Below are 24934 nucleotides of genomic sequence, written 5' to 3'. Positions count from 1 at the left end.
ACATTTAATCTGTAAGTTGATAGTCTCAGGAGCAACCGCTGCAGATACCTGGGGCCCTGCAGCTCTCACTCACTTGGTTCAGTTGGACCCTAATCCTGGTGCCTGAGATTCTGCAGTGCAGCCACTGGCTCAGACTGCCCGGGGCTCCACCCTGCCATGTTGGGATGCGCTGCCTGTGCGCTCCTCCAGCCCTGCATCCTTCCCATCGACTTTCTAGTCTCTCCTGGGCTGTCAATCTGCCACAGTCTGTCTCCTATTGGATTCTACCCCTCCAAAATCCAGTCAGATTCTCTTTTTAGAGGTAACTAAAGGAGTTTGTCTAAGAACTTAAGTGAGTTGTTGCTCTCACTCCACCATCTTGGCTTGGCTCTGCCCCCTCTAAACTGAGTCATGAAAGAAGCCAGGAAGTTGAGGTAAGGAATGAACCTTCCAAGCACAGAAGGCAGCCAATCACAGCAGAGTAGACAGTGACAGTGGGGAAGGGAATATAAAGTCTTAGAAAACAGGAAAGGTAGAAAAGTGCCAGGTTATAAAGAACTTTAAAAGCCAAATGAGATTTTTTTATTTGATCCTGGAGATAATGGGGAGCCAAAGGATTTGAGTAGGATGGTAACACAGTCACTCCTTTGGTAAAGGACTTGCGTAAGGTTGTTAGCAGTGTCATCAGAGAAAAGGGACCATGCACTAGTGATATTGTCAATGTAGTAACAATAAGACTTAACAAAAAATTGAACATGTGGGATGAATGTAAGTGAAGAGTAGAACTGGGAGGATGACAGAGTACTCAGTAATAGGGAATGGCTTGGGAGGAAAAACAATGAGTTCTGTCTTGGACATCTTGAGTTTTAGATGTTTAGTGAAAATTCAGTTTAATTTCAGTGATATCCAATAGGCAGTTGCAGATACAAGACAGGTGCAGGAAGCAGTTAAAGCTAGAAAATCACCTACACATCATCAGCTAAGAATCATCTACATAAGACAACTGAATCCAAGAAAGCTGAGGAGATAATGAAATGAGGAAGAATATTAGGACAAAAGAGAATGGACAAGGACAGACTCCAGTTGGTGGGTGGACCTAGAGGAAGATCCATGAAAAGATATTGATGCCTCAATAAATTCAAAATGAACTTGAATCTCAACGGGAGAGTAAAGAATATATAATTTTTTAAAAATTAGAAAACTAGATCAGATATTGTTAAGGTGAATTCATAACCAAGAAAGAGACAAAACTGATTTTAAAAAGACAAACTAGATAATTTTGATTATATGAACAAGCTTTTACAACTAGGATAAGAGGGGAAGAGGTCAATCAGAAAAAAAATCTTTGTATCCAATATCTATCTCTAAGTATTTGCCACACAAAATACATACATGACAGAAATAAGTAAAATGCAAGATATTTAGATGGTCAAATTGCAAACTAACAAAAACCATATAAAAACGGTGCTACAAATCAGCAAATTGTGCAAATAAAACAACCCTAAAGACAACAAACAAAGCACTTAGAGATAACAAAAGAGGAACAAAGTTGGAGGAATTATGGGAAAAAGGACACACTAATGCACTGCTGGAGCTATTAAGTGGTACAACCATTATGGAAAGGAATTTTGAGCTGTGCATAAGAATGCTTAAATGACCAATCTTGCTGATCCAAAGATTTCAGTGGTAATACAAATACGGCAGGGATGCCAATGACTAAAAGAAAGTCCTACATAAATAAAAAAAATATGTACAGCATATATTTGTGCTAGCCAAGAAACAGAAACAACAAAGTACATACGTATCATGTGGGGAACAGTCAAATAAATTGTATGTAAATGTAATGGAATAAAAGATTAATATGTTGAATATAGAAAAGCATAGTTATTTTTTCATATTTAAGTCAGTGTTCTCAAACTTTTTGGCCTCATGATCGATGTACAGTTTTAAAAATTACTGAGAATCCCTCCACTGAAAGAGTTTCTGTTTATATGGGATATATCTATCAATATTTAACATTAGAACTTAGAACAGTTTTGACCTCTCAGACCCCCTATTAAAAAGGTCTCAGAATATAAGGGGTCATCAGAACACACTCTGAGAATTGCTGGAATAACTGAAATAAACAATCAGAAAAACAACATACATAATGACTACAACAATGTAAATGGAAAGAACAAGAATGAAAAACAACAGGAATGGAAATGCTACAAAATATCAAAGCCTTACCCCAAAGGAGAGATGAGGAAGAGATTTCTCCCCTGATTCTTTGCAGAGGTAAGGGGCCATGGGGATATAAAACAGCATATTATGAAAACATTTTTTGATATGTTGGTTACCTTTGCTGAATGTTTTTTTTTTAATCGTAACTGGGAATTTTATCATAACTCTAGAAGAGAGAACAAGAAGATGAATACAATGGTAATATAGGTAATGTAAAAAAATGATAAAAGAACAAGAAATTTATTTTTAAAAAACTGATGCACATAAAAGAGAACAAGGAGAAAACTGAAACAATGCAATAAATACACTTAATATAAATGAAAGCAATCACAAGGCATCTGAACTCACATTAAGAGCAATAAACAAATAATTAGTCCCAGGAGAGATGATAAAATATCCTTTCTCTACTCTTCATAGAAAGATGGGAAAATATAGGTAATGAATATTTCATCAAGTCCCACATTCAGCGCCACCTAATTTTGTTCTTTTTCTTTATACCTAAGAGAATTCTACATTTGGGGGGAAAGGAACAAAAGGGACTCAAGTTACTAAATGTAAAAATGAAAGGTACAAATTAGTGCTTTTTAAATCTGTTTCTCCACAAACGAAACTCTAAGAAGATAAAAAATTGTCCCTTGGTTAACAGAAAATGTAATGACTGACTGTCCTAGGTCTAAAGTTTACAGATAGCAAGACAAAAGATAGCAAAAAAACCAGCATGACAAAAAGACAAGAAAAGTCTTTAGTCGTCTTCAAATATTAAATTTCTGAGTGTAGTGATGGAACCCAATTTAAATCTAATAACAGAATTTCTTATGTTTATTCAACAAAAACCAAAAGTGTTCCTCTGAGTTTTTTCTTTGCTGACTGCTTCCCCTATGAAGACTACCTATGACACCAGTATAACAAATATATAAGCATACCGAGAAGCACTATCTTGTGAAGCAGGTACTACAAGTAATACTATTTTCATGAAATTTAGTCTAAAAGATATAAAATTATACAATAGAGACGTAATGCTACAGAACTAGTAAAAACACTGAATTTAGAAATGGAATGCCAGTCCTTAAATTCTGAATTGTTTTTTCCCCTGTACCACATAGTCTTCTATAAGACTTGTCATTTTATTGGCTAATATGACAGGAAAGAAAAATGACAAACTTGGAGGGGATATGAGAAAACTGGAGCACAAATGCACAATTGGTGGAGCTGTGAAATAGTACAATCATTTTAGAGAAAAATTTGGGACTACATTCAAAGGGCCATAAGCTATGCATATTCTTTGACCCAGAAATACCACCACAAGGATCTGTATCCCAAAGGGAAGGGGAGAAGAGAACTTATTTGTACAAAAATATTTATAGGGACTCTTTTTTTGTGGTGGCAAAGAATTGGAAATTGAGGGAATGCCCATCAACTGGGGAATGGATGAACAAGCTGTGATATATGAATGTGATGGAATACTATTGTGCTATAAGAAATGATGAACAGGAAGACTTCAGAGAGGCCTGGAAAGACTTATATGAACTGATGCTGAGTGAAAGGAGCAGAACCAGGAGAACTTTGTACACAGTTACAACCATATTGTTCGATGACTTAACTTTGATTTAGCTCTTCTCAGCAATGTAAGGATCTAAGACAAAGATTAACGACAGAAAATGTTATCTATATCCAGAGAAAGAATTAGAGTCTGAATGCAGATGGAAGCATTCTATTTGCTCTCCCTTTCTTTTGCTGTTTTGTTTCTTCTTTCTCATAGTTCTTCTCATTAGTTTCAACTCTTCTTTACATCATGACGAATGTGAAAACATATTTAACATGAATGTGTAAATAGAGTCTATATCAGATTACATGCTGTCTTGAAGAGGAGGGGTGATAGGGTGGGTGAGAAAATTAAAAACTCAAAATCTTATGGAAGTGAACATCAAAAAACTACAAATAAATTATTTAAATTTTTTTGAAATAAAGAGAGGGATGATACAGGAAAAAAGCTACTCTCAGCAATACAAAGATCCAAGATAATTCTGAAGGACTTATGATGAAAAATACTCTCCACCTCCAGAGAGAAAGAACTGATGGAATCTGAATGCTGATCGAAGAGTGTACTATTTTTTACTTTCTGTATTCTTTGTGGGGAAGGGTTACAATTCCTTTTCAACATGAATATGAAAATTCATTTTGCATGACTACATCAAATTGCTTGCCTTCTTAATGTAAGGGTGGAGAGGGAGAGAATTTGGAACTCAAAATATTAATGCTGAAAATGGAATTAACATGTGGAAAAGACATTTTAAAAAGACTTTTCATTCTATTTGCATCTGTTTCTCTCCTTTAGTGAATAAGAGGGGATCAGACTTGAAGGTCAGAATACTTTGTAGTTCTAAATTCTAAATTGTGTACATCTCCTTTAGAATCACTAGATACTCATCTTCAGTGGTGCTGATTTAGTAATAACAGTATGGAAAAATTTGTTTTTCTCTGATATATTAATTACAACTTTTACTTTTTATATTAGATAAAGACACAACCACATAACATTTTTACAAAGTGTTATTTTACCTATATTAGGAAGAAAAGGAGGATCTAAGAAAAGATACCACTTGGAAATAGGAGTTACTGAAGAAAGAAAGGTGGTTTACCTAGGAAATCAGTAAATAAACTAATTGGCAAAATTAATAGCATTAGTAAAGTAGAAGGATACAAAATAAACTCATCATAAACCCATAAGATATCAAGAAATCTACAAGATGAATTAAGTACCTGGAAGTAAATCAATCAAAGCATGCGCAAAGCAGGAGTCTTTAAAGAAACAAAAAACAAGAGACTCTCCTCTCAATAGCAGAATGGGTTGAAAAGTACCATAATCTAGCTCTAGGACAACTATTCCAGCAAAGATTAAATAAAAGCAGATTGAGAAATGATCAAGAAAATCCATGATCTTAAGAGAAAACAGAAAAGATTAAGGAAAAGCAATACATTACAAAAGAAAGGAGGAGAAAGGGAGTAGAACTTACTGTTTCACATAATCAGGTTATATAAACACACAACAATATTAACATGAAGGAAGGGATGAGGCAAGCAGGCTACACATGAACTTTACTTTCACTTGAAAAAGATATGAATACTGACACACCAAGTCTGGTGCAGAAATACATTAAATAAAGAATAGGGTACAGACAGAGAAAAGGGAAAGAAGGATTCAGATGGAAACTAAATTCTGGGAAGGATCCATCATGAAACACTCTGAAGGGAGAAAAAGAAAAGGTAAGAACTTGTGAATGGTTCGGGGCGGGGGGGGGGAGTTGGAGAAGAGAAGAAAAAGAGAAGTGTAATAGAAGCAGATTACATACAATAAAAATCACTACTGTTCAACACATTCAACTCTCTGTGAAAGTCCTTTGGAAAGAAAAGGCAAAAATATAAAAGGATAAGGAAGAGAAAAATGCACAATTAATAATCACAAGCAAATGGAAACACAGGAGAGTACAAGCATGTAGAAGTACAAACAAAATATGGGACAAAAAAACTTCTATTAAGAGTCACATAAATTAACAAATTTAGCAATGTTACAGGACATAAAATGAATTCACATAAATTATCAGCATTTCTATATATTACCAACAAAGCCTAGCAGGCAAGAGATAGAAAGAGAAATTCCATTTAAAATAACTATAGACAATATAAAATATTTGGGAGTCTACCTGCCAAGACAAACGGAGGAACTCTAATGGATACAATTTTCCTACAAATAAAGTCAGATCTAAACAATTGGAAAAATATCAACTGCTTGTGTGCAGGCTGAGCTAATAAAAATGACAATTTTACCAAAATTAATTTACTTATTCAGTGCCATACCAGGCAAACTACCAAAAATTATTTTACAGAGCTAGAAAAAAATAATAAAACTCATCTGGAAGAACAAAAAGTCAAGAATATCAAGGGAATTAATGAAAAAAATGCAAAGGAAGGTAGCCTAGACATACCAGATCTAAAACTATACTACAAAGTGCCAATCATCAAAACTATTTGATACTAGCTAAGAAATAGAGTGGTGTTATTAGTGGAATAGGTTAGGTACACAAGACACAGCATTAAATAACTACAGCAATCTACTGTTTGATAAACCCAAAGAATTTTGCTTCTGGGATAAGAAGCCTACCTGTCAGATCTATGGAGAAGGGAAGAATTTATAACCAAATAAGAGACAGAGACTATTACGAAATGCAAAATGGATAAAATTTGATTACATTAAATTAAAAAGGTTTTGCACAAACAAAACCAAGAAGCCAAGATTAGAAGGAAAATTGGAAAACAATTTTTACTGCCAATATTACTGCAGTTTTCTGACTGCAATCTATAGACATATGAAAAAATGCCCCCCATCACCTTTGATTAGAGAAACGCAAATTAAAACAAGTCTGAGGTACCACCTCATACCTAGCTGAGGCTAATATAATAGAACAGGAAAATGTCAAATGCTGGACAAGATATGGAAATATTGGAACACTGATGTATTGTTGGAGTTGTGAATTGATCCAACCATTCGGGAGAGCAATTTGGAACTATGCCCAAAGGGCTATAAAAATGTGCATACCCTTTGACCTAGCAATACCACTACTAGGTCTATATTCCAAAGAGATCATTAAAAATGGAAAAGGACCCACATATACAAAATAATTTATAGCAGCTCTTTTTGTGGTGACAAAGAATTGGAAATTGAAGGGATACCCATCAATAGCAGAAGAGATGAAAACAAGTTGTGGCATATGAATGTAATGGAATACTCCAGTGCTATAAGAAATAAAATTTCAGAAAACATGGAAAGACTTATACAAACTGAAGTTGAGTGAAGTGAGCAGAACTAGGAGAACACTGTACACAGCAACAGCAACACTGTGTGATGATTAATTATGACAGAATTAGCTCTTCCCAGCAATACAAAGATCCAAGCCAATTCTAAAACACTTGCGATAAAAAATGCTAACCACACCCAGATAAAGAATTATGATGTCTGAATGCAGATTGGAGCATACTATTTTCACTTTTTTGGTGTTTTTTTCTTTCTTGTGGTTTTTTCCCTTTGGTTCTGATTCTTCTTTTACAACATGACTAATGTAGAAATATGTTTAATATGATTATATATGTCTAACTTATATTAGCTTGCTTGCTATCTTGGGGAGGCGGGAGAGAGAAATTTGGAACTCAAAATTTTACAAAAATGAGTGTTGAAAATTATCTTTACATGTAATTAGAAAAAATACTATTTACAAACAGGTGAAATAGAAAAAAGGAGTAGCAATCATGATTTTAGAAAAAGCAACAATAAAAGTAGATTTAATTTAAAATTATAATTAGAGGTATCATAATGAACTGATAAACATATATGCACCTAAAAGCATATCATTTAAAGGAAAAGCCAATCAATTTATAGTAAGAAATAGAATTTATAATTGAGGATTCTCAATGCACTCCTATTAGGTCAAGATAAATCAATCTAAAACACAATCAAAAAAGACTTGTTGAAGACAGTTTAGAAGCCTTAGTCTCTGGTGATTACTTAATGTAAAAGAAAGGAATATACCTACTTCTCAGCCATACACAATACATTATAAAACCTGACCACACACTGAGGCATTAAAAAAAACCCAAAATACTAAACGTCCTTGTTGACCACAGCACAATATAAGTTATGGTCAATAAATGTCCCTTAGTTTCGATAACAATATTAAAAATTTAGTGGCCAATGAACAAATCATAGAAGCAACAGAAAATTTCACTGAAGAACAAGACAAGAGATTAAAACTTTTAAGAACAAAGCAGGCCTGAAGGGAAAACTAAAATCTTTAAAAATTTACTGACCAAAAACAGGAAGGGAAAAACGAACTCGTCACATAACCTCAGAAAAAAGCTAGAAAATCCAACTGAAAGGCCCAACCAAATACCAAAACAGTATTAATAAAAAAAACAACCACCACCCTGAAAATCAAAGAAACTAACAAAATGGAAACGGGGGAAACCATAGTAACCAGTCTGGCTGAAAAGAGACCAGAAAACAATTTTCCAGTATAAAAAATTTGAAAATTTAACAATGAAAAAATAAAAGAAATGATTTTGTCCAATTATGTAAGTTTTTTTTAACAGATTTGAGTGAATTCTGAGAAAAACTGAAAGAAAAATTAATTCAAATACTATATAAACTTTTTCTAAAAATAGGAAAGACAGGTTCTTACTGAATTCTATCTATAATAGAAATGTAGTCTTGATATCTAAACCAGGGAGAAACAACTATAAACCTGTATTCAAAAAAAAAAATTGACAAACATTTTAAATAAAATATTTTAGCAAAGAAATTGAATGTAGTATATTACTATCACCAAGATTCTAGAATATGATCAGAGAGACTTTTTTTAAACAATCAAAGGTTAGCATATTAGGAAAACATTAAGCAAAATAAACCAGTGATACCAAAAACAATAAAAATCACATGACTATATCAATATAGTTAAGGCATTAAAAAAACATAATTCTCATTTCTGTTAAAAACACTAAAAAGCAGAATTTTTTTTTAATGTGATACACAGTAGATATCTCTAAGATCAAAAACACTATTTGCAAAGGATATAAACTAGAGCTCTTTCCAATGAAGAGTAGAGCAAAGATGTCCATCATTACTAGTACTATTTGGTAGTGTTACTAATGATGGTACCATCAATAACACAAGAAAAAGAAATTGAGGAAATAAGCACACTTTCTGGAGGAGACAGGATAAGAACACTAAAAAGTTATTTAAAACCAATTTGAAAATACTAACACAAAACTCCACAAAACTTCAGATTTTTTTATACATTACCCACAAAACCCTGGAGCAAGATAATGAAAAACAAACTTTTAAAAATTACTATAGAATGTATAAATTGCTTTATGGGTGGGGTCATACCAAGTCATTTTTTCAATGGCATATAAATCAAACTACCATCAAATTATACTCAACAGCTAGAAAAAAATTTTTAATCACACAGAACAAAAATCTTAAGGAAAATTAAAAAAAAAAGATGAAAGGAAGGTGGCCTAGCAGTACTTGATTTTAAGCTATTACTACAAAGCCATAATAATCATAACAATTTGATATTTGAAAAGTCTATTAGTGGAACAAATTAGGCATATAACATACAAAAAACAAACATAGTAATGAGAATGTTCAATAAACTTAAAAGACCACAACAACTTTGAAAGAATTTATTAGTTCAGGAGTTCATTAGCTGGAGAAAACTAGAAAAGGTTAGCGCATTAGTGTTAGACTGAATTTCCCACCATAAACCACAATAATTTCCAAATGGATCACATTAAAAGGTCACATGAAAAACAAATTACTGGAACAAGAAAGAAAATAACTTTCACACTGACAGATAGAAGAGAGAGGATAGAGAGGTCTGCAGAAGATAAGACACAATTTTTATTACATAAAATTGGAAAGTTTTGTGCAAACATACAGGCAGTCAAAATTAGAAATGCAACTTAGTAAAATCTTAGTAAATTTCTCTGATGAAGATCTCATGTCTGAGATATTTAAGACTGTATTGAAGCAAAAGCATGATAGCTACTTTACAATGATCAAAAGAAAGACATTTCTTGAGAAATTCAAGCTAACAACACAAATAAAAATGCTCCAAACACTAGTTAGTAAGAGAAATGCAAATTAAAATAACTTGCCTTTTCACCTTCAACGAGAGTGGCAAATACACTACAACAACAACAAATGAAAAAATTTGGATGGGCTATAGGAAAACAAGCAATGCAGGAAGAGCTGTGAAAATGGTCAAGACATTCTTGAAAGCAACTGGAATGATGCAGACCTTTTGATTCAGTGATACTATTACTAAGTCTGTATCCTAAAAAGATGAAAGAACAAAAAGAAGCAATAGTACAAATATGTTAATAGCATACCATTTTGGTTGTAGAAAGGGAGGGTTCAACAGTTGGACTGAACAAATTGTGGTATATGTATATAATGGCATGTTATTGTATCTTAAGTAATGACCAAAGGGATGAATTCATATAAACCCAGTAAGATTTGTATGAATTGAAATGAAATTAGAGAATCATTTATACTATAACAAGAACATTCTACAGACAAGTAACTTCTAAAAGATTTAAGGATCTCTGATCAAGGCAATTATGAATCACAACTCCAGAAAACCTCAGATGAAGTGTGGTCTCTACATGCAGATGACGTAGAGTGAGAGATATATTTGGACATGCCCAGTGAGTTATTTGTTTTGCTCTTTGGGGTTAAGTCGAGTCATTTTAGCTGTATCTGATTCATTATGACCCTAAAAAGAGTTTTCTTGGTAGAGTCTGAAGTGGTTTGCCACTTCCTTCTCTGGTTCACAAATGAGGAAAGTGGGGCAAACAGGGTAAAGTGACTCACCCTGGATCACAGAAGCTAGTAAGAGTCTGAGGTGAGATCTGAATCCAGGAAGATGAGTCTTCATGGCCTGGCACTCTATCTATTTGCACTACCCAGCTGAAACAAGCACTTCCATTGTTTTACTCACTAATGGTTACTTTTTCAAAGTACTGCCCTACCCCACCAAAATTCCTATAGAAATAGAGGATTAGGGGGGCAGAGCCAAGTTGGCAGAGTAGAAAGACAGACCTGCTCGAACTCTCCCCCCCAGAGCCATAAAATACCTGTAAAAAATGATTCTAAAAAAATTCTAGAGTAGCAGAAGCCTCAAAACAACAGAATAAAAGAGATTTCCAGCCCAAGTCAGCCTTTAAGGCTGACAGTAAAGGTCTATCCACTGGACTCAGAATAGAGAGCAGCCCAGCCTGGACCACATAGCACTGACAGGACTGGAGCAGGCTTCAGGGTGCGGAAACATGGGGAGCAGCTGTGGTTCCCAGATTTCTCAACCCACAAATGCCAAAGACAGCTTCAAAGGTCAGTAAGAAAGCTCTTTCACCTGGGTGAGAAGGGAGTGCACTGTGGCAACACCTCTGGCCCCAGGGCAGAGGCAGACACTGCAGCAGCAGCATCTACTTCTGGAGCCCTCAGCCTAAAGACCCTGGGGGAATCACGTGGCTGATCTGGGTCTCAGTTCTGAGTGGCAGTGCTGGGGTGAGGAGGAGCACTGGCATGGCGGAGCTGGTGGTGGCAGTGGAGCAGGAACCCTTTTTGCACTTCAAGGGCAGAAAAGAGTGCTTGTGGTTGCTCACAGACCAGAGCACAAGCCAGGAGAAGTGTAAACTCCTCTTCCTCGATTGTGCCACCTTAGAGGAACTGAGAACTTACAGATCCCTACAGTATACCCTCCATTTGACAAAGGACTCAAAAGTCAAGTAACTGGCTGGGAAAATGCCCCAAAAAGGGAAAAAAAATAAGACTGTAGAAGGTTACTTTCTTGGTGAAAAGGTATTTTCTTCCATCCTTTCAGATGAGGAAGAACAATGCATACCAACAGAGGAAGACATCAAAGTCAAGGCTTCTGCATCCAGAACCTCCGAAATAAATATGCAATGGTCTCAGGTCATGGAAGAGCTCAAAAAGGATTTTGAAATCAAGTAAGAGAGGTGGAGGAAAAATTGGGAAGAGAAATGAGAGCAATGCAAGAAAATCATGAAAAGTGAGTCAAAAGCTTGCTAAAACAGACCCCAAAAATGCTGAGGAAAATCACACCTTTAAAAATAGACTAACCCAAATGGCAAGAGAGGTTCAAAAAGCCAATGAGAAGAATGCTTTAAAAAGCACAACTGGCCAAATGGAAAAGGAGGTGCAAAAGTTCACTGAAGAAAATAGTTCTTTACAAATTAGAATGGAATAGATGGAAGCTAATGACTTTATGGGAAACCAAGAAATTACAAAACAAAACCAAAAGAATGAAAAAATAGAAGACAATGTGAAAAAATCTCATTGGAAAAACAACTGACCTGGAAAATAGATTCAGGAGAGATAATTTTAAAATTATTGGCCTACCTGAAAATCAGGATCAAAAAAAGAGCCTAGACATCATCTTCCAAAAAATTATCAAGAAAAACTGCCCTGGTATTCTAGAACCAGAGGGTAAAACAGAAATGGAAATGATTCACCAATTACCTCCTGAAAGAGATCCCAAAAGGAAAACTCTTAGAAATATTGTAGCCAAATTCCAGAGTTCTCAGGTCAAGGAGAAAATATTACAAGCAGCTAGAAAGAAACAATTCAAGTATTGTGGAAATACAATCAGGATAACACAGGATTTAGCAGTTTCTAAACCAAGGGATCAAAGGGCTTGGAATATGATATTCCAGAGGACCAAGAAGATAGCATTAAAATCAAGAATCACCTACCCTGCAGCAAAACTGAGCATAATACTTCAGGGGAAAAAACGGAATTTCAATGAAATAGAGGACTTTCAACTATTCTTGATGAAAAGACCAGAGCTGAACAGAAAAGCTGACTTTCAAATACAAGAATCATGAGAAATATGAAAAGGTAAACAGGAAAGAGAAGCCTTAAGGAACTCCTTAAAGATGAACTGTGTTTATATTCCTACATGGAAAGATGTTATTTGTAACTCACAAAACCTTTTTCAGTATTAGGGTAGTTAGAGGGTGTATACATATATGTGTGTGTGTGTGTGTGTGTGTGTATATATATATGTATATATATATGTATACACCCTCTAACTACCCTAATATATATGTAGGTGTATATGGGTATTTATGTATGTGTATATTATATATGTGTAGGTATGTATATGTACATGTGTGCATTTGTATACACGCATACACACACAGAGGGAATAGAGTGAGCTGAATTGAAGGGAGAATACCTAAAAAAAATAAAATTTACTGTTGAATGTAATGTACTAGGAGTTAAGAGAAAGGGAGAGGTAGAATGTAGCAAATCATCTCACATAAAAGAGGGAAGAAAGCTTTTACAACGGATGGCAAGAAGGAGGAGATGAAAGGAAATAACTGAGCCTTACTCTCATAGGATTTGGCTTAAGCAGGGAATAACACACACTCAATTAGATATGGAAATCTATTTTACCCTGCAGGAAAGGGAAGGGAGGAGAAAGGAGAGGGAAGAAAACAGAAGGAATAGCAAATTGGGGAAAGGGATAATCAGCAGCAAACACTACTGTGGGAGGTCAAGGTCAAGGGCAGGATAGGACAGAGGGAAACATGGTTAGTCTTTTACAATATAAATATTATGGAAGTGCTTTGCATTGTCACACATGAATGACCTATACTGAATTGCGTGTTTTCTTAATGACGGTGGGTTGGGGAGGGAGAGAATATGGAACTCAAAGCTTTAAGAATGAATGTTAAAATTTGTTTTAGCATGCACCTGGAAATTAAGTTACACAGGCAATGGAGGATAGAAATCTAATTTGCCTTACAGGAAAATAGAGGAGGAGGAGGATGGAAGAAGGGTGGGTAATAGAGAGGAGGACAGACTGGAGTAAGGGGTGGGTGGGGTGCATGCTATGCTTGGGTAGGCGGTGGGCAAAGATGGGGAGAAAATTTTGAATTCAAATTCTTGTGGAAGTGAATGCTAAGAACTGAAAAATACATATATTATATATAAAAAATTAAAAAAAGATTAAGCAAATTTAAAAAAAAGAATGAATCAACAAAAATAAAAAAGATTACTAAAACATTTAAAAAATACACTTAAGAGACAAAGAAGCAATCAAAAAGGAGGACAGGTTTGAAAATAATATCTTGAATTTATTACAAACTTAAAAAACATGCTGTGTGTTCCCAATTGATAAATGGCCAAAGGATATGAACAGGCAATTTTCAGAGGAAGAAATTAAAGATATCTATAGTCATATGAAAAAATGCTCTAAATCACTTTTGATTAGAGAGATGCAAATCAAAACAACTCTGAGGTATCACATCACACCTATCAGATTCTCAAACATGGCAGAACGGGAAGATGATAAATGTTGGAGAGGATGTGGGAGATTTGCAACACTAATACACTGTTGGTGGAGCTGGGAGCTGATCCAACCATTCTGGAGAGCAATTTGGAACTATGCCCAAAGGGCTACAAAAATGTGCATACCCTTTGACCCAGCAACAGCACTTCCAGGACTGTATCCGTAAGAGACCATAAAAATGGAAAAGGGTCCCACATGTACAAAAATATTTATAGCAGCTCTCTTTGTGGTGGGCAAGAACTGGAAATTGAGGGGATGCCCATTAATTGGGGAATGACTGAATAAATTATGGTATATGAATGTAATATAATACTATTGTATTACAACAAATGATGAACAGGAAGACTTCAGAGAGGCCTGATAAGACATATATGACTTGATGCTGAGTGAAAGGAGAAGAAACAGAAGAACTTTGTGCACAGCAATGACCACAGTGTTTGAGTTTTTCTGGTGGACTTGGAACTTCATTGAAATGCAAGGACTTAAAAAAAATTCCCAATGGTCTTCTAAGGCAAAATGCCTTCCACATCCAGAGAAAGAACTATGGAATTCAATCACAGAATGTAGCAGATCATTTTCGGGGGGGGGGGGGGGGGTCTGTATTGTGTTTTGGTTTGTTAGATGATTTCTCCCACTCATTTTAATTCTTCAACACAGCATGACTATAGTGAAAATGTATTTCATAGGAATGTGTAGAGCCTATACAAAATTGTATGCCGTTTCGGGGAGGGACGGGAAAATAATAATCCAAGTTATATGGTAGTTATTGTAAAATACTGAAAATAAATAAAATTAATTAATTTAAAAAAAAACATGCTTGTGTGTAATAGAGATTTCCTGGATTCACATATTCTCTTTTTTTATTCTGCTTTGTATTTGAAAATTTTCTGGAGGGTTTGTCAAGGTCAGAATTTTTAAAAGAAAAGAAAATGAATGAGTAAATAAAAGCTTTGTCACATAAATGTAATGGAATATTATTGTGCTGTAAAAAATAACAAATATGATGAAAAAAGAAGATGCAGAGTCACAGTAAATAGTAACAATCAGAAAATTACTGAAAGGGAATTTTGCAGAATTACAAATGAAATAATCAAATTAATTCTATCTTTTTAAATTGATCCTCTTTACAGTTTATTTCATGCAGTAACTACCTAAGTCATGATGTCAGAAATTGAGCTGTCCTGTAATGAGCTAACTATAGAAATTCAGTTGTCTTGTAAATCACTGTTCTATATTTGTCAAAGAAATCTGTTATCCTTGAAGGATGTCTGGTTTATTACCCAAAGAAATCTGGTCCACTATCTCTAACCTTGCAGGGGTCTCAAACAATGAACATTTCTTAGTCACAGAAAGGAGGGAGAGGGTTGTTACTAGCCCCTCATTCCCAATTATCAACCAATCATAACCTATGTCCCTATGACATCCTGTTTGACATTTTGCACTTCCCTAAAATCTATAAAAAAAAATGTAACTACCCCTCACCTCACGGTCTTACCTCTGATGGGGAAGCTGAGATCCTATTGGCAAATCTGTGCTTTACTGATAAACTGATCATGCTCTGAACTCTGTGCCTTAGTCTATCTTACTTTAAATGTTACACAAAGAACAAATATGGCACTAAATAAGAGATATGAGAAAACATTTTCACTATATTCCTTTTCATATGTGGTAGGTCCTTGGGTGTAGAATAGTGTGTGTATTGTCTGACTCATTTTGATGTACAGAATGGTTTTTCTCATTATTTTTTCATTTTGTAAATTTTAAAAAATACTAAAAAATAGTTATTTTAAAGATAAAGTATAATTTGAAAAAAAAAACCTTAAATAGAGGTATATTCAATGCTACAAAGCTAGAAAGGCCACAACAAATACTACCTAATTTACTTGTTCAGTGTTGTACCAATCAAACTACAAAGGGAATACATTACAGAGCTAGAAAAAAAGAAATATAAAATTCACTAGGAGGAGTAAAAAAAATCTAGAAACAATGAAAAAGAAGTAGGAACTAAGAGGGGAGCAATGACTACTTCCAAATCTCAAATTCTATTATAAAACAAAATCATCACCAACTACTGGTTAAAAAAACAGAAGCAGAACTGTGGAACAGACTAGACAAGGAAGAATTAGAAACAGTGAATCTTTCAGCATCCAATAAATCAGAAATCATATTACCTGGAAAACTTTCTATCTGACAAAAACTGCTAAGAAAACCAGAAAGAAATCTGACAGAAATTAGATGCAGATGAACACGTTACATCACATATAATGATAAATTTAAAAGTGAATGAGACTGAATATTACAACATAAAAAAATTAGACATAAGAATCAGATTATACATCTTTCATAGTTGTAGCTAACGGCTGAATTTCAAAATTAAAACCCACCTTCTCTCCCTCTAGCCCTCCCCACCAAATGAAAAAGAAAACCTAAAGTTTGAATTCCTAACTAAAGAGATAAATGCAATAAAAAAGAAAAATGAAACAATTTCAATTACTACTACAATGCATTTGCGCAAAAGTAACTCAGACGGGATACAATGGGAAAGTGGCCAACTGAATAAAAAAAACAATAACAAACCCTGAGCAGAGAGAGCAAATGTCTCTGATAAAGAATAAGCGTATATGTGTACGTACATCAAGTCAAGACGCATTTATGAGGCATTTACTATGTTCCAGACACTGTGCTAAGTACTGAGGGTCTCAATGAGTTCCCAGTTTAACGAGGAAAGAGACAATTAGAAAGTAACTATGTACAAGTAATATACATATAGGATAACTTATAAATAACCACAAAGAGTAGGTATTAAAATTAAGGGGGAAGAAGGAAAGGAGTCTTGCAAAAGTTGGGACTTTTAAGTAAAACTTGAAGGAAGTCAGGAGAAAGAGATGAGGACAGAGAAGAGTTAAAGGCATAGGGAACGGCCAAAGAAAAATTCAGTCAGGAGATGGAGTCCCTTGTGCTAGAAAGCCAGGGTCACTGAATCACAGATGGGTATAAGGTGTAGAAAGTACGGAAAAGGGCCAGGTTACAAAGAGCTTTAAAAGAGAGGATTTTATATTTAGTCCTGGAGACAAAAAGGAGCTGACTGATAATAAGGAGTTGACTGAATAGGTGGATAACAAAGTCAGGGATCTGGAAGATCAATTTGACAGGTGAGTGGAGGATGAAATGGAGTAAGAAAGATGAGAAGGTAAGGGAGACCAACCAGTAGACTATTGCAATTGTCTAGGTATGAGATGATAAGCATATTAGCAGTGTAGGAGGAGAGAAGGGAGAGTATATAAGCCACGTTACAAAGATAAAACTGACAGAATTTGGCAACAAACTCCATGTGGGGTGTAAAAGAGTGAGTAAAGGTTAGTGGTACTTGTGATGTTAAGATGGAAGTTCAAAAGAAGTAAGTTTGGGGGGAAAATAATGAGTCAGTTTGAGACTTTGAGTTTATGAAGTCAATGAGACATACACTTTGAGACATCCAACAGGCAGTTGGAAAATCAAAGCTGGAGGTCAGAGGGGAGGATGAGGACTAGACAGAAAGATCTGAGAACCACCTAATAAATATGTGATCAAAGAAGGCAAACACTTCAAAAAAAAAAAAAAAGGGACACTACAATTAACAATATTAGACCTATTAACTTAGTATGCTCTAAGTTTCCTGGGCCCTTTTATTTTTCTCTTTTTACATTCTCTCACATGGTGACCTCACCAGTAACCATGGGTTTAATAATTATTAACTCTAAGCAGATGAACATCAGATCTACATAGTTATCCCCAACTTCTTTCCTGAATTCCTGTCTCAAATCAATTGCCTGACAGATATTTCAAATCTGATTTCCAGTAGTTCAAACTCAACATGGCTCCAAACTGAATTCATTATCTCTGCTCCCCCAGAGAACACAATCAGCCTCCACTCACCACAAACTGAATGTCATCTTTGGATCCTCTCTTTCATCACACAATTTAACAAACTGAGCCACACCTTTTCATTTCTGTCTCTAGTATATGTTGTCTCCTTTACACTCACAAAGCCGTGCTGTTTGGGGAATCTTTTCACCTCTTTCCTGAATTACTGAAAAGTCTCTAATTTGTCTGTTTCAAGTCTGCCCCTAGTCCAACCTATCCTTTGCATAGCTGCCCAAGCAATTCATATAAAGCATAGGTCTGATCCTAATACTTCCCTACTTAAGACATTCCAATGCCTCTCAATGACTTTAGGATATGATTTAAAATCTTATTTGACATTTAAAATTCTTCTCATGACTTTCCTCCCAACTACAATGGCCTGCTTAATGTTCAGAACACAAGATCTCTCTAGGTCCATGCCTGGGACACTCTTGATATGCCTTTGAAATCCTCTATTTCCTTTAAAATTCAGGTCAAGTATCATTTTTAATATGAAGTCTTTCCTGATCTTCCCTTCCAAAGCTAGCCTGTATTCATTTAAAATTTTTCATTTTTTTTTTTTTGGTTCAAAATAACTAATGTGATACCATTTTACATGATCACACATGTATTACCTATAGCAGACTGCTTGCTGTATCAAGGAGGTGGGATTAAAGGAGATAATTTGGAAACTCAAAACTTTAAAAAAAATGTTAAAATAAGTTTTAGCAATGTAATTAGGGGGAAAATGAAGTATTTTTTAAAAGTACTGAGTACATACATATATATTCACACGTTTTCTCTCCCAATTAGAATGCAATCCCCTTAAGGGCAAGGCCTGTTTTACTTGGGCATATGTATTCCTGGAACTTAGAACAGGCTCTGGAATATGGCAGACAGTCCCTTAAAAAATGCTGAATTAAAAGCATAAATAAAATAATAAGAGAAATGGAAATAAAAACCTGACTTTTCAGGCTTATACCCAATACTTTAGCAAAAATGATAAAAGATGAGAATAATCAACACAAATAGTATTGTGGACAGTTGGGATACTAATGACCTGTTGGGGGAGCTGGGAATTGGTCCAACCATTCCGAAAAGCAATTTGGAATTATACTAAGAAAAGAACAAAAAAATCGACACTCAGACTCAGGAATCGCAGTCCCAGGAATACATCTACAGGAATAAAATGAAAGGCCAAACATTCATCAGCATTTTTTTTGTATTAAAGCTGGAAACAAGGCAAATGCATTGACTGGGCAACTGCTAAACAGTTCTGGTACATACATTAATATAAATATGAATAATGGAGAGAAACATGGGAACTTCTATGAAATGGTACAAAGTAAGCAGAACAAGGAAAGTATATACACAAGAAAAACAATGTAAATAAAGAAAATAAAATTATCAAAACTGAAATGGAATGCAGTGATGTCATTTATAAGCTTGATCCCAAAGGAGAAATCTGAGAAGGCACCTTTCACTCCTCTTTGGACGTGGAATGTTAAAAGCTTTTAATATGTTGGTTGATTTGGCTGAATGGTTTTCCTTCTCTTTTGTACTTTGTTAAAGGAACAACTTTTTGTGATAGCAAAAAAGCATAAAGTAGAGAATGTATTTGATTAAAAAAAGAGTCAAAAATATTTTTTGAAAACAAAGCATTTTGGGGGGGAAAAAGGCATTATTTTAGCTATATTCAGGAAAAGACAAGGACCAAAGACAGAATCCTGCTTGGAAGTAGAAGGGATAACATTAGAAGAAAAAAGAATGCAAACCTATTCAATTCTAATTTTGTTTCTAGTTTCTTTACCAAGAGGAAGATCTTTGGACTGTAAAGGACAGGAGAAAAAAAATTGATAATAATATGTTGAAAGCCGAGATAAATGAGGAGCTAATAAAACATTGCGTAGTTGCCTTTAAGTTCAAATCATAGAATGATGAAAAGAGCTGGTGTATGCAACTGCCAGAGTGAGCTACTCTGTATAAGTAATCTTGCGCTGTTGTGTCCACATCAGTAAAATTAGCAAACTGGATTAAATGACCTGTACAAGGCCTTATAACCAGAAATCTATGCCTCTAAGTAAACTTGTGAATCTTTAAATTTTTTTGATTTGTCCTAATATCTCTTAATTAAAATTGGATAACATCTCAAATTAAACAGGGAGGGGAAAGATGTCTAAAAAACTGCCCAAGGCCACAAATTCAGAAGAACAACAAAGACTTTTCAGAAAGCACTGTCTCTTCACTTTTTTCCATGATCACACCAACAGTTCTAACTTGGAAACCAGCAATTCTTGAAATGTAGTTGATAGACTCCTAGAAATTCCCAGATCCTTTAAGGGGTCTGCAATTTTCATAATAATATTAAGATATTATGTAAAAAATAATGCTGACCTTCCTGCTCATTTTTTTAATTTAGAAAAGGTATTTTCCATAAGTGCTTGTTTATTGTTATTTTTATTTAATTGTTAAATATTTTTTAAAAATTTATGTTTTAATCTCATGGAAATACAGCTAGATATAACTCTCAAAACTAAAAAGGTTTGAATTCTGATTTAGAGAATTCATTTGAAAAAAATTTTATTTATGGAATATTGTAATAGTTAGATTTCTCGATGAAGAGGAGATTTAAATCACTATGATTCACTCTGGCTTTCCTTTCCAAAGACTGTATATATTTCTAATATCCAATAACTTGTAAGAGATCTTACCTAGGAAATAAGCACTTAATTACACTTTGGGTCCAACACTGTTACAAAAACTCAATGAAGCACATGGAAAGAATTTGTGTAACTTCACTTGGTGCAAAAAAAAAAAAATCCCCCCAAATATGTAAAATAATTATAATACAAAGAAAATTAAAATAATCAATTTGATCCTACACAAATTTTTAACTATCATAAAGTATAAATCATTCTGTTCATTTTATATTAATTCCACTAATAAGTGGATTCTTTCTTTTTATCAAGTGGTTATGTAATCTAGTTAGAGTTAATAGGTTAGTACTCTAGAATTTTGTTCTGGCCTTGATAAAGTAAATGTAGCCCAAACTTTTTATGAGGACAATACGTGAAAATAAAATTAAATGCCAAATTTTGGTTTTCTACCTTTGAGCTCAATATAATTTTTGCTTGGAAGGCTTTGAGCAAGATTATATCTGCCCTATGCTGGTTCTGTGGACTGATCTGAGATATGAAATCTCTGCATTTCACTCTACTTACCAAATTTATATTATAGAGAATATATCAAGTACTTAAGATTTAAATTTCTTGACCTTTAATTTGATCATCTTAACTCTAGAAAATTACATTTTTTGTCATCTACCAACCAAGGCCTTTTGGGAGAAAAATAATTCTGAACTGTAGAGAATTTTGTAAATTTGAGTTTTTGTTAAGCTATTAAAAAAAACAATTAAGTACTAACATCTCTATTTTCAACCTTATATCCATGTATTCCTAGGAAGACAACACAATTATAAACATTGCTAGAAAAAAACCAGTTCACAGTTTGTATGATCTCCTTAGGAGTTTAGGGCAAAACTGTACTCTGTAAGATTATCATCTGATATTTGATAAAAAGTAATTTAGTTCCAAATAAAATGAAATGCATTATAGGCTACAGACCATCTGAATGTTATCAGTTGTTTGGGGGCAAAATTTAGCAAAATCAGAATATCTGCAACAGTCCATTTTTTCATGATTATCAACAAAATTAAGTTCTAAGTTGTCTGCATTTCGTTTCAGATTTCAAAAACCACTGCCAATTATCTGTCTGGTTTCTTTAGTTTTGTGATCATACATGAAACTGATTTCCATTACTGTAAAAATAATTCATCTCAAGTACTTTCAAAAGGCCTGATTGGAGCATTTTATTACAGCTTAATTCTTTTTGGAGAATCCTACCAGTTCCATCATCTGTATCATTCTGGCCAGCTTCCCAAACTTCTGGTTTTGTTCCAAAGCCATCAGTGGTTGAAGAATCTGTATAGTCTGCAGGGTTAAATGTCCTAGGATTGGAAAAGAATTGCAAAGGATAATATTCCAACACCATGTTAAAGTGTGGCTGCATTACCACAGGAAAAATCCCATTTCTTTTTACTTCTAATAGTAGCCCTCTCAAACAGACAAAAAAACCCAACAAAAACCCATGTCCATTCAGCTTTGTAACACTGAATTTTGTTAATACATAATTACACTAGCTAAATTTAACTACACATCTTTAAACTGCCTAAATGAAACTGTTGTATTTGAACTATTCTCCTGTATCAAATCTTTTCATGGGAATGAAATATAAGCTGAATACTCACAATTACGGAAAGCAACTATGGCAAAAATAAAACAGCAAAAGCAAGATGGGTAAAGGAACTAAGAGGGGAAACTGGTCAGACTAGAAAACTGATACTTACCCCATACCTTGGGATGAGAAACGCCCTGCCCCTCTCCCTCTACCTCGTCCAAATCCTACAAAAGGAAACAAAAGACAAATTCAAAGAAGCAAATTTAAGCTATGATATGAGAAAAATGTTCTTAACAATTAGAGTTGTTCAAAAGTAAAAGAGAGTGCCTCAGGAAGCAGTGGGTTCCCCATCATATGAAAATTTCAAGCATGTTCACGATTATTGCTTTCTTAAGTTATACTAGATACCCCAAGGTCTCTTCCAATTCTAAATTTTTCATTTACATCTGGAAAGCAAAACCTGCGAATATATGTAGCATTAACAATTCCACAATACCAAAAATGTAGTTACTACTGAAGAATAGTTTTTCAAAAGAAAGAACAATACCTCCATATCACTGTTACAACCCAAATTCATCCCTCTCTGTATCTTTACTCATCCCCACCTACTAATACCAGGGTCTTTAAATTACTGAAGGCCAGCCTCCTGAGCAGTAAGAGTAAAAAGCAAGTATCAAATTTCTTATTTATTTAGCAAAGAGCTCTTTTTAAAAAAGGAATTTATATTATATACATGTATGAGTCAGCTAGATGAATGACAACTACCACATCCATTAATTATTCTAATAACACTAAACTGAATAAAAATAAGATGAATCATCCATAGAGTAACGTGTGCTGACAATTCTTTCAAAAGAAAAGAATAAAATTTATGTCACAGAAAGTGCTTATATCCTGACCCAGAAATTTCACTAAATGTAAAACCCAACAAAATCAGTGACAAAATGAAAGGTAAATGCTACAAAATATTTCTAGTAGCATTTTTTGCAGCAAAAAAACAAAACAAAACAAAGGAGTTATCCATCAGCTAGAGAATGGCTAAATAAATTTTAGTACAGAAATGTAATAGAATGTTACTGTGCTGTAAGAAAAAATATGATGAATAGAGAGGACCATAAAATCCTTACACGAACTAATGAAGTAAGGTATACAAAATCAGGAAAATATACACAATGAATAAAACAAAGTAAATGCAAAAACAACAACAAAACAAATGAAAATAAATGCTACATGGAAAAATTTACATGAAATAATGAAAATGGAAATAAGCAGAGCCAGGAAAAAATATATGTGAAATAACAACAATGTAAATAGAAAGAACTACCACCAGAAAAATAACTGAAACTGAATATTGCTACATTACAAAGAGAAAAGAAGTGATGAGAAGACATTTCACTACATTCTTCTGCAGAGCTACAAAGTCCAAGAGTGTGTGTGTTGTCAATTTTTAAAACATGTATCAATTGCTTTGCTTAAATTTTTTCCTCTTCTTTTCATTAAAAAAAAAATTACTTGTTATAAGGGAGTTCTCAGGCAGAAAGCAGTGGAAAATCCAAGGGACAGAAAGCAATCAATAAGAAACTATTAAAAAATAAGTCTGGAGTCTATGAAGACCAAGCTTAGACCTAACAGATTTGAGAACATAGAGGCAAAGCATCTTCTCTGAAGAGATTGGTGGAAAGTGGACATGAACAAATTCTCAGTGACTTTCAGTTAAGAATTTAGATCCAGATGTGAGTTGAAACTGGCTAGGCTACTTACTATGCCTATTTGACTTTGGGCAAACCATTTAACTTCTCTGGGCCTGAGTCTCATCTATAAAATGAGGTAGCTGGATTAGTTCTAACACGCTTTTCCAGTTTTAAATGTATGATCTTACTTTTTACTGCAAAACATGTGCTAAAATGAATTTTAAATCAGTGATTCATAAATTATATAATTTAAAAATCTCTCCTATGTAACTCCTTAGGATCTTCTCATAACTGAGAATGAATGAACCAGTAAGTAATCAGATAGAAACGATGGTAACCTACTACAAGTCAACCAAGATAATTTTCATCATTCTTTTCAAAATGGGTTAACTTTTAAAAAATAATGCTACCCAAGAAATGTATTATGAAAAGGACAAAGAGAAATATAGAACAAATTCGCTTTAGTAGTTGCAATATCACGAGAAGGGTGCTAGTTTTGTAGATTCAGCTATACATACAGTTCTTAAAAATATAGAGTTACAACAGTAGATCAATATAATATGTATAACACTTTAATAATGTACACTGCTTGGAAATCAATTTCACAAATTATTTATAATGGAAAAGAGAAAACCAGAAAAGGTTAAAGAATCATTTCAGGATTGCAAAAGGTCTAAGAAGCAATGAGATGTCATCAGAATAGGTACCAAGAAGTTTTCTTGGTCCCCAGTCCACAATAATCTTTATTTGTGAGGAATATTTCTCATTTCTATAATATGTCAAAAGAAACACAAACATACAAATCAGGAGATTATGTTTCATTTTTGCTAAAGGATTCACCAAATTCCTTTAAATATCAAGTCAACTGAATCAATCAATACACATTTTTCCCACAGTATCAGTCACTAGAAAAAGATACGGGGAAACAAAAACAAATGTGAAATAGTTCCTAGGCGCAAAGATCTTACACTCTTGACAAAGAAGACAGCA

The 24934-nt window shown here is 34.1% G+C and overlaps 1 protein-coding gene across 30 annotated transcripts in view; it reads right to left on the bottom strand.

Moving 5' to 3' along the window:
- The window catches only part of UBAP2 (ubiquitin associated protein 2), a 144736-nt gene that overhangs the window by 48690 nt on the left and 71112 nt on the right, over positions 1–24934 (bottom strand). For 28 of the 30 annotated variants that reach the window (XM_072596982.1, XM_072596991.1, XM_072596992.1 and 25 more), the window contains 2 exons: positions 22423–22477; positions 21920–22023 (listed from right to left, as the gene is read on the bottom strand). The exons of the other annotated variants lie outside the window; for them this stretch is intronic. In XM_072596982.1, the coding sequence (XP_072453083.1) occupies positions 21920–22023; positions 22423–22477 (159 nt within the window). The remainder of the gene's footprint in view (positions 1–21919; positions 22024–22422; positions 22478–24934) is intronic. 30 annotated transcript variants of the gene reach the window in all.

The sequence above is a fragment of the Notamacropus eugenii genome, chromosome 3, assembly GCF_028372415.1.
Source record: "Notamacropus eugenii isolate mMacEug1 chromosome 3, mMacEug1.pri_v2, whole genome shotgun sequence".
Taxonomy (NCBI): Eukaryota; Metazoa; Chordata; class Mammalia; order Diprotodontia; family Macropodidae; genus Notamacropus; species Notamacropus eugenii.
This window is presented reverse-complemented; position numbering and strand designations above follow the sequence as displayed.